General features: G+C 54.5%; 1 protein-coding gene across 1 annotated transcript; it reads left to right on the forward strand.

Annotated features, from left to right (window-relative positions):
* Window positions 1–1,194: 1,194 nt before the first annotated feature.
* TREML2 (triggering receptor expressed on myeloid cells like 2) lies at window positions 1,195–8,042 on the forward strand. The gene is made up of 5 exons (XM_057700331.1): window positions 1,195–1,246; window positions 3,352–3,672; window positions 6,213–6,633; window positions 7,674–7,777; window positions 7,948–8,042. Exons 1-5 carry the CDS (start codon window positions 1,195–1,197, stop codon window positions 8,040–8,042), a joined length of 993 nt encoding a protein of 330 aa, XP_057556314.1.
* Window positions 8,043–14,200: the final 6,158 nt, after the last annotated feature.

Consider the following 14,200-nt stretch of genomic DNA (forward strand, 5'->3'; position numbering starts at 1 on the left):
GCTGGGGGCCAGAGTAGGGGAAGAAGGGGCTGGGGGCGTGGCTTCTGGGGAGGAGGTGGGGGAGGGGAAGCATTGGGGCTGCTTTAGGAAGGCTGCCAGCAGGGAGCAGGAGTCTGGACAGAGCTGGTGGGTGATTACAGATGCTGGTAGGAGAGGCAGAGAGAGTAACAGAGATAAAGAGACGTGAGTAGTGAAAAGGAGAGGCAGCTTCTGTGTGTGTGTGTATGAGACTGTGTTAGTGTATGCGAGTGTATGTGTGTGTGTGAGTATGAGTGTGTGAGTGTCTGTGTGTGTGTGAGTATGAGAGAGTGTGTGTGTATGTGTGAGTGTGTGTGTGTGTATGAGAGAGTGTGTGTGTGTATGTGAGAGTGTGTGTGTTTGTGAGTATGAGAGAGTGTGTGTGTGTGTACACACACGCAGGTGCTCCTCCACAAACCCAAACTTTAGGCTCCGAGTCTTACAATTTCCATCTTCTTTCCTCCTGTCACTCTAACCATGACAAAAAGAAGATTGCATTTGAGCATATACAGGGTTCTTTGCAAGTGTGAGTATGAATGACGGTTCTGAGCAGCCAGGGGCCTGGGAGAGAGAGAGGCAGAGTGCTAGGATGAACGCACACAGGCACAAGTGAGGGCGCGAATAAACGAAGGGGAGTTTACAAGAAGCTCCCTGTGAATGTGGGTTTGTGAAACACGCTGGGTCTGAGATGCCCCGCCCCAGCCCCGCAGGCTCTGCCCCTGGGTCTCTGAGCCCAGAGAAATTCAGGGAAGTCTGTACCTGTCGTTCCAGAAACCTCACACTAGCCTAGATGAGTAACCGGCTTCCGAGGACGGCACTCCAGATGGACCAGATTCCAGGGGGGAATCCGAAGAGGCTGAGGAGTGTTCTGACCCTGAGAGCCCTCCCTGGGCTCGGAGGCCACAGACTGGGTGGAGCAGCCACACCTGCCTGAAGTTTCGAGGAAGAGGGGGCGGAAACTGCACGGGCACCACCCTCTGGTAGGCTCTGCGGGCCCCTGCGGTCTGCTGGTCACAGTGGGTCCCACAGCTTCCTCACTTCCCTAAATGGGCAACTTCACGTTTAGAACCCCAGGTCTTCCCTGGCAGACCCGAGTGGTGCGTCCGGCATAGGCCTGGGCCCTGACCTTGGATCCCTGCCCCTGCTGGACTCGCGGCCACCCCCCCGCGTGGAGCCATGGCTCCCACCTTCCTGCTGCTGCTGCTGTGTCTCCAGGGCCCTGTCTCAGGTGAGAGGGTGGGCGGGGGGCCCACAGGGGCGGGAATGACCTGTTCCTGGACCCCCTTCCTGCTTTTCCTTGCCCAGTGATCTTGCGGGGTTGGAGGAGGAGGAGGCGGTCTGGCTGACCTACTAGCTCCTTACCAGAGACCAGTGAGAAGGGTCCGTCCTCGTATCTGGCCCCGGACAAAGCTAACCCAGGCCTCGCAGACCGAAAGAAAGCCCTGGACCCTCTCTGCATAGGCCCTTTATCTGCCTGGCTTCCTCAGGACCTCTGACCAGGGCCACTCCATTTCCTCACACAACAAGCCCTCCTCCCTCGGCCTCTGTTGGGAAAGTCCTGTTTTGTTCTTATGGGAATCATTACCTTGCGTGTGTGCTTTGAACTTGCTTTTTCTTGGACTGTTGATGCCTTAACCCCCGTCCCTACCCCCTGTCCTGGGGGCTGGGAGGAGTAATCCCTGAAGGCCTCTCTCCCACCCCACCACTACCAAATGCTCCTTGAGGGGGCCTCACCCAATCCTGCCTCCCTTGCTGCCATGGCAACCGAGTTACCACTTCCTGTTCAATTCTGGGCACCGCCTGTGAGAGGGGTGGAAGGTGGGCACACATGAACACAGTGCCCTGGAAACCCTTTCCAAGGTTGCCCCATCTGTACATCTCCCCCAGAGAGGCCTCCCTCTGCCAGGGCGGAAGAGTGTCCCCGGGGGTCCCCCAAACCTGCCACCTGCCGAATAGTTGGGTTGGATGAATCTGCTTAACTTGCATGGGAAGAAGTAATATGAAAGAGGGCGTTACCTTACTCGGAGCCTCAACTCTAGTGGCTCTAGTTGGAAACTAAGGTGGACATCCTGGTAGCTGGGCCTTTGGCTATCACAGCTCTGGGTTCCATTGGGAAACTCTAAAACAACCTGCTTTTGGGAAAAGGAGGCGTGCACAGAGCATGTACTACATTCAAGGCACTGTCCTGGGGCAAGTTCTCACAGCCAACCAGAGACAGATAAGAAACAGAGACTTTAAGTGATGGGCTCACATGGTTAGTCAGTGGTAGAACCCGAGTTTTAACCTATGTTTATTTAGACTCCAAAATACTCTCTGCTCTATCCTACTGGGGAGAAATGTGTGTGTGTTTACAGAAGGCTCAGAGGGTATTAGAGGAGTAAGTGCTGAGCTGAAGGTGGGTAGAGGGGTAAAGCGTCCCCACTGCAGCTTCCTCTTTCACCCTGCCCCTGATTCACCACCCCCAGCCCTAGTTCTACCCTATCCCTATCAGACCGCGGATTTTGAAGCTCACAGACCACATCTTCTTTCTAGGCGTAGAGGGCAATGTATGAAAGTGAATAATTGTAGAATTTTTTGGTTTACACCCCATTGGGAGTTTATATACATATTTGAGCGTATTGAATCTATGGGTTTTAGGTAACTAGAATATTTTAAAATTAAACATCACCTGGAATGAACTCAGACAACTTGCTATCTAAAAGATGACTATAGTGAACCTGTTTGTGAAACAAATAACTATTCTTAATATTTTCAAAGATTGAATTTTCTTATCTACCCAAGTTCGTTGTGCTCTGGAATTTCAGAATGATGACTTGTGTTTGTGTCTGTGCCTCTGTCTCATTGAGAGCAGGACCTGACTCTTTCCCACAAGACCCCAAAGATGTGACTTATCACTCTCCCATCAGACTCGAAAATGCCACAAAGAAAGGAGCTGTGTCTGCTAAAGCTCCCTGAGTGTAAGGGCTGAATTTCCTCCATTAGACGAGGGGCTCCCTGTTGGCTATGCCTGTGTCTCCACCATCACTCTGGGAGTTCCTGGAGGTCTAGCCCTGTATCTTCCTCTTTATTCTAGGATTCCCCAAGGGCACAGGACTACTGTCTTCCCCATCAGTCTGGAAACTCCTAGAGGGTAGGGCCAGTGTCTCTTCCAGCAGACCAAGAGATCCCTGGGGGAGAGGCCTGTGTCCCCTTCCATCAGAGCTGGGCCGTATTTCTCCTTTAAACTTTGAGTTCCATGACAGCAGAGCAATATCCGCATCCTCTCCCTTCGCCATGAGTTTTGAGTTTCAAGATGCTTCCTTCCTCCTTTCTCAATCAGTCATGTCTCCCCAGGTGTCCCTATGGAGAACGTGTACTCCAAAGTGCGGCACGTTGAAGGGGAGACTCTGTCTGTGCAGTGCTCCTACAAGAGCCGCAAAAACCACGTGGAGGGCAAGGTTTGGTGCAAAATCAGGAGGAACAAGTGCGAGACTGGGTTCACCCGCGTGGGGGTGCAGGGACCGCGCTATTGGCTGCAGGATGATACCCAGGCCAAGGTGGTCACCGTCACCATGGTGGCCCTCAGGCGCCAGGACTCGGGCCGGTACTGGTGCATGCGCAACAGCTCCGGCATCCTCTACCCTGTGAAGGGCTTCCTGCTGGAAGTGTCTCCAGGTGAGCAGGCCTGCTGGGGCACTGGGATGCTGGGGGGCATCCCCTCCACCCTGTACTCCCCTGACATCAGATGTAACAAGAATAATAATCCACCAGTGGGTGTGATGTACTGTGGGGTTTTCACAGTTCTTTTACAGACGCGCTCATGGGCATTCTTGTCACCCTTTTACACGTGAAGAGAATGAGATCTAAAATGTCCTTTGCAGCTCTGACCTTGTCCAGGGTCACAGAGCTAGCAAGTGGACAAGATGAGATTCGAACTCAGGACCCTCTGTGCTTTGTTTTATTCCATCATCTGTTCAATATATATTCATTGAGCCATGATTCTGTGCCAGGCACTATTTTCGGCTCTGAGGATACAGTGGTGAGCAGACACATTCCTGCCCTATGGGAGGCAAGAGGCACTAGCACATCATCAAGCAAACAGTTGCAGATAACAATAAATGCTCATAAGAAAATAAAACAACATGATGAACTAGAAAGTTCAGTGGTGAGGGGAGCTATTGAATTAGTGGGGTATCAGAGATGATCACCCTGAGCAGATGACATCAAGCAGAGCCTGCGTGTGATGAGAGATTTCTAGCCCTGTTGAAAGTGGGTAATTCAAAGGGCTTTCCAGGTGGGGAGAATTGCATGTGCACAGGCCCTGAGGTGAGGAGAAGCTGGCCCATATTGAGTGTGAGGCAGAGTGATAGAAGATGAGGTTGGAGAGGCAAACAACAGCCCTAAAGTCTGTGATGTGGAGTTTGAGTTTTTCCTAGGTAGAGTAGGAAGCTATTGGAGAATTTAGATGGGTGATACTGTGCCTCGTCTTTAAAATTATCAAAGCTCTCCCTTGAGTACAGAAAAAGAGAGGAGGGCCAAGAACATAGCCCTGCGCTCCTTCCACATTTATAAGATAGGAAAGGGTGAGGAACCAGACAAAGAACTTGCAAAAAGCAGCCAGTGATTAGGAAACTTATCATCCACCCTCCCCTGTTCCCTCATCCCAGCTATATCCCCATCTTTTGCTGGATCCGAGCTAGGGCAACAGCTGTCTCTAAGATGCGGAGCACATCTCATTCCTCCCCTCTCCAGTTATGATTTAGCCCCAGGAAGTAGTTGAAACCAGTTTACTGAAGTCTCAATTTGTAAGGATACAAACACACAATGGTTATATTTTTCCCTTAGTGTACTCCCCCCGTTGTAATGTGTCAGATCTCACTTTCCATCTCTTAACCTCAATTTGGGGAGATTCCAACTTTGCAGACCTTTTCAATTATTAGGAAATGAAAAAAATCCACAGCCAATTAAAAACACTAATCTTCTAGCAATATATGCTCTGCCAGTCCCCCTGGAAAACCAGGCTTTATGGCCCCAGGCAACTGAGGTGGGGAAGGGGGCACTGCTGCTGTCCAACCCCTCTCCTTGCCCATGGGAGGTGGGGAAGGGAGGTTCCTCTTGGCCACCTCCCCTGGTCCTGCCCCTCCCAACCCCTTGGTGTACTGAGGCAAGGACAAAGGAGAGGGAAACAATTGTGTGACTTCACTGACCCTTATAGGCATTCTCTCTCTGTTGGATGTCACTCCTTTTCTGCCCAACTCTTAGATCCCCTGTGGCCAAATGCTGGCTCTCTCAAGGCATGTGTGTGTGAGTTCTTTGAAGGGTCCTTTGGGGGTCTTCACACTGCTGAGTAGGATGATATGGGACATCTGGCTGCAGAGCAGTCTCTTCCCCATCCCCACCTTCACCAATGCCGCTCGTTCTGGTTCCCTGGCCCAGAAAAATGGGCACCTTCCGCAGTGAGCGTCTGGCCCTCTGGAGCGCATCCTTGCGTGCACAATAGACGGATGCAGCCGCAGCCGGCGGCAGCCCTCTCCCCACCCCACCCCCCACCCATCCCTCTCTCTCCATTTTCCTGTTCTCTGATGAGGTCGGCTCAACACTGGTCCCTAGACTGAGCCCTCACAGTTCCTCCACCCTCCTCTCTCACCATCCAAACTGCAGCCTTCTTCTAGGAAATGGGATGGTAAAGGTGTGAACTGCTGCATGAGGGTGGCAGGACCAATTCGGGTGTCTCTTAATAAGCCCTCCAGGAAGGCATCTGGCCCTGCTGCTGTTCTTTGGAATCTGGGCCTTTGATCCTCCCTGTCCTCATCTTTGGATTCCAGTCTCCAATCCTGGAGCAACAGGGAAAGTTCATGTTTAACATCAGAGCAAAGAAATCTCTGACTTACGGGAATGAGGAAGGTCCAGGAAATGACAAGAGAGATGGGGGTGGGGTGGAGGGAAGTGTCCTCTGGGCCCAGGTGGCCTGACAGGGGACACTAAAAATTTGTGAAAGACTCTTCCTTCTTTCCTGTGCCTACTTCCTCCTCCCTGACCTCTGAACAAGCACACACCTGGTCCCCTCAGCAAAGCAGAATCCTAGGTCCAAGGTCAAGGAGGGGAGAGGACAGGCCCCACCCTGGCCCCCAGACAAGTGTGTGGGCTGCCAGGAGCTGCTTCGAACACCAAGGCCGCTGACTCAGTCTCACCTTCCTCCCTCTCTGGTCCCTCAGCCTCCACAACCAAGAGAAACACTCCTTTTACGAAGCTGCCCAGCACCCTCAAGAGTGGAACTGCCATCACAACAGGTCCGGCGCCCACCTTAGGCTCTGATGCTCCTTTAACCACCACCGCGACGGTGTTCACACCTGGACTCCTCACCTTGGCCAGACTCTTGCCCTCCCCTGCCTCCGGGACCATCAGACTGACTTCTGTGACAGGATACCACTTTGCTGGCACCAGGCTCTCCACTGAGGGGCCCAGGAAGACCACAGGGTCCCAGACAGTGACTTTGTCTCCCGGCTATGCCCGAGCCTCCGCTGCTGGCCCAGCCTCCACCCCCACTAAGGCTGGGCACCTGTGCACCATGGGATCACCCACCAAGGGAATGTGCCCCACTGGCAGGTCTCTTCTCAACCAATTACCCCCCAGCAGGTACCCAGGGTTGAATGCCATTTTCCCAGACATGGCAACAGTCCTTGGTGCCTGAACAGACCCCCAAGGTGCAAATGTTACAGTTTACCATCCTCTTTTGCCCCCCTGGGGACTCAGTCTGGCCTGTTGCTGAATGGGAGGTGGGAGACAGGAAGCTGGGATGGACATGGGACAGAAAGGATGGCAGTGGGAAAGGAAGGAAGGGGCTGGGTCAGCATAAGAGTCTGTTGGTGAAGAGGAGAGGGTGCAGACTGCACAAGGGGAGCAGCTCAGGGACACTTTAATTTGGGTTCCCCCAGGAGTGAACTCTGAGACCAAGATTCACATTGTATTTGAAACACTGGACAGAGCAAAGGGAAGTGAGACAGGGAAGAGAGGACAGTAGATGAAGCACTTACTCAAGCTGGTTATCACTATGGGCAGCAAGAGCTCAATCCCACTGGGGAGACTAGGGTCCAGTGTCTAGCAGCCAGGGCAAGGGAGCTGGGGTATTTATACACCCACTCTTTTGGTTATTGGTAGAGGGCTGCCTGCCATGTGTGGCATGGAGGGCACCACTGACAAGAGGAAGCCCTCAGGCCAAAACATTTTTAAATGGAGGTGCTGAGGACTGGTGTACATGGAAGTGATACAGCAAGGGGATATAGGCAGGCCACCTACAGCATCTGTTCCAGAGGACAAAGGTGCGAAGTGCCATCCTCAGTCACTGTGAGGAGAATAAGAAACTTGGTCTCTTCTGCCTCAAATGTGGGTCTTTTAGAGCCCTTGTCCTTCAGCAGATTTGGGGGAATAATGGAGGAGAGGTACTAAAGTGGAGAGATGCTCCCCTTCACTGGGGGTGGGGGCTTTGTCCCCTGACCTCTGAGCACCTCACTTCCTTCTCCCACAGCTGGGTTCCCAAGGAAGAGAGGCCATCACTCTCTGCAGGGACTGGCAGGTTTCCCCTGGTTCCACTTCCCTCGCATGGTGCGCAGAAAGGCGTGGGCCAGGGTGGGGCACCCTGGTACTCACCTGCTCGCTGCTCTGTCCTGTTTCCCCAGGCACCAGGACTTTTATCCTATTGTGCTCATGGTGCTGGCCTTGCTCCCAGTGCCTGTGGTGCTGATCGTGTTCTATGGATTCTGGAAGAAGAGACACATGGGAAGTGAGTAGAGCCCACCCTCCTGGCCCCCACTGAGGCCAAAGTGCTTTGGGGGGGGGGTGGTTTGAGCTGGCAGAAAGCAGAGGGCAGAGGCAGAGGGACTGGGCTGGCCCCGGAGCTTTGGGTGGGGAGCAGGAGGACCGCCCTCTTCATCTGTCTCCCCGTCCTTGCAGGCTACAGCATGTGCCACGATTCTGCCCGATCCTGGAGGGACTCATCTATAAGACCGGAGCCTCCCTGGAAGCCCACTTGGTCTGGAGCCACTTAACTGTGGGGTGGGGGAGAGCTTCTCCCAGAGGGGCCCCGGGAGCCCAGAGGAAGAGTGAAGATGGGGACCTGTCTGGATTGGAGCCAGGCTGGAGGTGAGGACTGTGCAACGCTGGACTCAGGCCTTCCCAGAACCGGAGGCTGCACTGCACCTGCTCAGTTACCCTGGGCTGCCAGGAACCTGGTGGGGGGCAGAGGGCAGAGCAGGGGCACCAGGCAGGAAGTCCCCAGGGATGGGGAACAGACACTGAGGCGATTCTGCTGAAAGCCACAGGCTCCTGGGCCTGAGTTGAATGGCAGAGAGAGAAGCCTGGAGGGTGCTGTTTGCAGACAGAGGACCTCAGCTCCCATTGGCCTTGGAACATCTTACTATCAAGCTGATGGGGGGAGGGGTGGGCAGCTAGGGCTGCCCTCTTCCCACCCAGGACCCTGTCCTCAGTTTCCCTCTGCTCCTCTCAAGTGTCCCCATGCCCTTGGGGGGAAGAAAGAGTCCCAGGAGCAGCCCTTGTCCCAAGGGTCCCACCCTGGAGGAGAAGAAGGAACAGTGACTAAGAGCTGATGGTCAACAGAGGTGTTGAGGACCCCAGAGCTGCCCAAGCTCACCACCCCCTGGGCCACGCGTCCTCCACGGGGCCTCTGGAGGTGCCCTGACCTGAGCTCGGCTTCTTGTCCCTTGAGCCCTGGGAGCCAGCAGAACCCACACTCCCACTGCTGCTGCCTGCTGGCCGGGCAGCCAAGAGCCCCTCACCTGCAGGACCAGACTGTCCCTAGACTTGCGTGCAGAGGTTGATAAGGGCTCTCGCTCCCAGATCCCACACCCTGGCTCTGGGTCTGAGCTCCTGGAGGGGATGGGGGGCGGCCCTCGAGGGTCCACTGGAGGGGAAGCTGTGGCTCAGAGAAGGGGTATCACCTTCCCTCTGGGGACGCATTGTCCCCTGAGAAGAAAGGACTCACTGGTGACACAGCAAAGACAACTCGAGCTGATTGCAGCCTGGAAGACTGTCTGGGCCAGGAGGGGGCAGGGAAGATGGCGCCAAGGAGCCCGGGCCAATGGCCTGAGGAGTCTGCCCCTCCCTCACCGGCCTGGCTCAGACTTGGCCTCTTCTGCAGTGAAGGCTGAAGAATATGGACTGGATTCCTCCCCTAGAGAGGGGTGTTCACCACCTGGAGCCACTGGAATGAGAGCCTGGGGGTAGATGTGGCCTCTCTGCTCTCCTTCCTGGGTCACAGCCCTCCCAGGTGGGAGGGCAAACATCATAATTAGGGGAATGACACAGCCGGGGCCTTGGTGGGTAGCCTGCCTGAGGGGGCCACGCCAGGATGGAAGTGGGGAGAGAGGAAGGGGCCGGGGGCAATCCTGGGGGACAGCAGGGAGGCAACGCCTCTTCCCTATGTCCAGGGCACTAGAGGGGAGACTCGGACTGAGGAACTGGTGCCAGGACACACACACACACGCACACACACACTCTCACACACTCCCTATCAGGAGGGTGTGACCATCACCCGCTGTGTAACCAGGAGGGAGTTTATTCTCCACCCTAAAACCACATGCTGATGGCCCTGCCCTGGCTGAGAGCAGGATGTTGGTGGGAGAGCGTTGCAGAGGCTCAGGACCAGGACCCAGGGGTGCCACCTGTCCCCGAGGGACCCTGTGCAAGTCACTAGCCCTACAGGGCCTCATTTTTCCTCTCTTGTGAAAGGGGACACTAATTCCTACCTCTCAAGACTGTTTTCAGGATAAAATGAATTAACACAAACCTTATACAATGAGTAAAAGCCTCATGCTGCTTGGTCCTCCAGCTCTTTTCCAGGTCTAATGCTTGTCACGTTCTACCTTTAAAACTGTTGGACCCTATTTCTCTGTTTTGTACTTGATGGGAAGGGGTTAGGGATGGTGGAGGGGAACATGGTCCGGCCCCAGGAGCGGGGTCTGGGCCCAGGCAGAGGCCTTTGTGCCCTGATGGTATGCAGGGTAGCTGTTAGGGGGACCAACCGTCCCTGTTTGGCCAGGATGAGGGGCTCCTGGAACTAGAAGGCCCTCCCACCTGTGCAGCCTGCTCCCATGTGAATCTGTGGTAAAGAAGGACGCAGGGTGCTGAAAAGGAGGTGCAGACCCTGTCCTTAGCTCCCCAGCTCTTAGGGCCTGGGTGGCCTCTTTGGACCTCCAGGCCTCCAAGACATTTTATCCAAACCCTGGCCTCTCACTTCCTCCTCCCTGATTGCCCTTCTCCCCGGAGCTCCAGGGGGACCCAGACCCCCAGCAGATCCAAGGCGGGCAGGTGCAGGGCAGGTGCGCGTATCAGTCAGCCCAGGGCTGCTGCCGCCTCTGGTGGATGAGACGAGGAGGCTTCCTGAGCCATGGGCTGAAATGTCAGGACACACCTGTGAAGGGCTTCCTGTCGTGGCCAAGGGAAGGAACAAACAAAGGAGGCCCAGCACCCACGGGATGTTTGCTCTGTGAGCCCTGATCTGAGCCCATGGGACACATGTGTTCTTGCTGTGAGGCCAGCAGGCAAGCCTGAGGTTCACGGTCCCAAATGGCTGCAAATGTGCTTCTCACCCTTTATCAACCTGGGCGGGTGGACGCTGAGCTATGCGGCCCGGTTCCTCCTTCAGGCTGATGGGCTTCTTGCCCTGGTGCTGGGAGTAGTGAGGGTGGAAGGCGGCCTCGTGCCCAGGGGCAGACCCTTCCCAGGGCAGCCCCCAACCCCCCACTGACTGATGTAGGATCTGAAGCCCCGGCACTCCCTGCCTCCTTGGCGAGTTCTGAAGGGCATCCTGTCTCCAGAAAGGCTCCCAAAGTGGCCTGAGCTTCCTGTGGCCCAAGGGCGGCCTGACTTCTCCTGCCTGTCCTGCTTCCTGCCCATCTCTTCTCCAGCCTGGAACACTTTAAACATCCTGGTGCCAATCACTGCCTCAGAGTCTGCTCCCCACAGGCCCCATCTGCCCTGCTGCTTGTTTATAGGGTTGTCTCTTTTCTTTGTTGTTTCTCTATTAACCACAAACAGCCTGTGACAGTTGTTTTTCTGTAGCTCATCTCATGACAATTTTTTTTTTTTAATGTGTTTGATTCCTGTGGCCTTTCAACAGACCCTACGGAGTGACTAGGGCAGGCTGGGAGCTGGGGCGTAGCGATGACCTGCAGGGCGGAGATCCTTTCTCCTCCTTTCTCCCTCCCCCTCCTTCTGTACCCATCCCCCCTCTCCCCTCTCCTCTCATCAGAGGAGGAGGCCCCAGCTTTGCTCTCTCCCACCCTTGTCAGGGACCCTCCCTGCACCTCCATTCCTGGAAAAGACTCTCCATCTCCCTTCCGCTCTTCCCTCAGTCCCCATGGAAGTTCTCAATTCTCAGGCTGGCCTGGGCCGGACGTCTCTGACCCCTGGGGACCTCAGAAGGGTCCCCTAACTCCATCACTCACCTTCAGCCCCGGCTTTTCTTCAGCAGAGAGGAGAAAGTTGAGGCTTGGGAGGAAGTGGTAAGAGAGAAGGGAGAAAGATAGAGGAAAAGTAGGCTCTTAATTTGTTACCAAGTCCAAGCTCATACTGCTTGCCACATGACAGGCCAATACACAGAGAGGCAAATTGCTGGGGCAAGGAATAGCGATTTCATTTGGAAAGCCAGCGGACAGAGAAGATGGTGGACTAGTGTTTCAAAGAACCATCTTACCTGAATTACAACTCAGGCTTCTTTTATACTAAAAGGGGAGGGGGTGTGGCTGGTTATTGCAAACTTCTCGGTGTCAGCCCAGAGGGGATGTGATAATCCTTTGTTCTTGCAGCTGTCCATGTAGGTCAGGTCACCATTTTCCTGTAAACTTCCAACAAGACAAATGTTATTCTCTGTTCTGCAACTTTTTATCTCTATATGAATGGAAAAGTGTTATAAGTTTAAAGGTCAGAGCCTTGAGAATAGGCTCTTATGTATATTTTAGTCTATAGGCAATATTCTTAACTTGTAGCAAAAGCAGTGGAATACAAAAGTTAAAGTAAAAGAAACAGATCCAATATGGAGTCAGATGTGTACCTCCCTGTTACAATTTCACCAGTTTCCTCCTGGGCTTTTATGGCTTTCCCCACCCAATGGGAGGAAGACAGGCTGACAGGGAAGAGGCTGTGCAAAAGCAAGCCAGAGTCCCCTGGAGCCTCGGCCCAGTCTCAGGTGTAGCACCTGCAGCTGAGAGTCCCGCCTCTAGGCCAAGGCCTCCCCCTCCACTCCAGGCCTCCCCACTGCCCGGGCAGACTTTGGCGGCCGGGCTGAATACAACCAGCTCTGGCTCTCTCACCTCAGGGGTTTCCCTGCTCCCTTGCTTCCCTTCCCCCACACCAACTCAAGAAGACCGTGGCCTGGGAGACCACATACCTGCTGCCTCCTGTCCTGCTGGTGCTCCTGGCCTCAGGTGAGGGGCAGGGGAGGAGGGCAGAGGGAGCAGGGCAAGAGGAGGGGGAGATGGCTAGGTGAGATGGGCGCAAAGGGGACTATGGGGAGGAGAGGGCAGGGGACAGGGTGGCACTGTGGCTAGAGGCCAGCTCTGGGGCTCATTCTGGGTATAGACACAAAGAGGGTGGCTCCCTGCAGGGGGATGCCCTCATCTCGCAGCCTTGCAGTGGGGTTGGGGGCTTCCGGAAACAGAAGCCAGAGCTGTTGCATAAACTGGAGGACGAGACAATCTCTGTGAGATGCTGGTACCCACCCTAGCAGGGCCTAAAGATGAGCACCCATGCAGGGAAACAGCAGCTCACAGTTGTAGTGGATTAGCCACCATCCCAGGCTCTGGACCAGCCCCAGGAGCTTTGATTCTGTAGCCAGGATGACCTCAGCTCAGGCTCTGTCATCATGGCTGAACTCAGGGCAAAGACTCGGGATTTTATTGACGTGGAATCTACAAGTCTTCTGGGAGTTCTGGTCTCAGAACCATCTGTCTGGTGTATCTCAGGGTGAGTTCCTGTCCTCCTTTTGTGTGCCTCTCAGACTTCCCGAATCACAAGATGTTAGAGCTGGAAATGACCCTAAAAATAAATTCCTTCAACCCTTTCATAGCTGAAAACTGGGGTCCCTTCCCCAAGGTCACCAGTTGGTCAGGGGCAGAACCGGCACCAGAACTCAGACCTGCTGGCTTTCAGTGGGTTCTTCTTTCCCCGTCACACACGTTTCTATGAACGTTTGTGTTACTATCAACAGGGCTTCTCCATTGATTTTTGTTTTTTGGTTTGTTTGTTTGTTTGTTTTTTGGTCTTTTTGGTTGCATTGGGTCTTCGTTGCTGTGCATGGGCTTTCTCCAGTGTGGGCGAGTGGCGGCTACTCTTCGTTGCGGTGCTTGGGTTTCTCATTGCAGTGACTTCTCTAGAGCACGGGCTCTAGGCACGTGGGCTTCCGTAGCTGCAGCACGTGGGCTCTACACTGCTCGGGCTTCAGTAGTTGTGCCACACGGGATTAGTTGCTCCGCAGCATGTGGGATCTTCCCAGACCCGTGTCCCCTGCATTGGCAGGTGGATTCTTAACCACTACGCCACCAGAGAAGCCCCCTTTGGCACTATTGACATTTGAATATTACGCTGAACATTTCTTTGTTGTGAGGGGCCATCGTGTACATTGTAGGATATTTAGCAGCACAGCCTGGCCTCTACCTGTTACATAGCAATAGCACAAGTAGCCCCAGACTGCACCGTCGTGGCAACCAAGAATATCTCCAGACCTTGTCAAGTTTGCCTTGGGGGACACAGCCGCCCCAGTTGGGAACCGGCGTTTTACAGGGTTGTTGTGGGGATTAAAATGAGATTATGGACTCAAAGGGCCCAGTGCCACGCACATGATCAGGGCTGTTTCTTTTTCCTCTTGCCCACTCCAGCCCTTCTCTGTCTTTCAGTACAAGCAGGGGAGCTATCCCAGAGCCGCAGGGTTCTAGGGAAAGGGCACACTCTGTGGTTACTACCACCCACGGCCTGATTTCTTCTCTACTCCTGCCTTCCGGGTGGATGATGGCAGCGGAGGTGGCACAAGTGACAGGCACTCACCGCGCCTTCCTCCTGGAGGAAGACCTCCTCCTCACACACCTGCCCACCAGACCTCAGGCCACCCTCCCTCCTGCTCTCCAACCCCTCACTCCATTTCTCGCTGTGACACAGCCTGACGCTCAGGTCCTGTGGGCAAGGCTGATGATGG

This window comes from Hippopotamus amphibius, chromosome 11, assembly GCF_030028045.1.
Source record: "Hippopotamus amphibius kiboko isolate mHipAmp2 chromosome 11, mHipAmp2.hap2, whole genome shotgun sequence".
Classification (NCBI taxonomy): Eukaryota; Metazoa; Chordata; class Mammalia; order Artiodactyla; family Hippopotamidae; genus Hippopotamus; species Hippopotamus amphibius.

Bases quoted from the DNA above. Each gene is read 5' to 3' on its own strand.
- TREML2 (XM_057700331.1), top strand. From the start codon at position 1,195: ATGGCTCCCACCTTCCTGCTGCTGCTGCTGTGTCTCCAGGGCCCTGTC. The intron at 1,247-3,351 runs GTGAGAGGGTGG...ATGTCTCCCCAG, and splicing joins TCTCCAGGGCCCTGTCTCAG to GTGTCCCTATGGAGAACGTG. The intron at 7,778-7,947 runs GTGAGTAGAGCC...CCGTCCTTGCAG, and splicing joins GAAGAAGAGACACATGGGAA to GCTACAGCATGTGCCACGAT.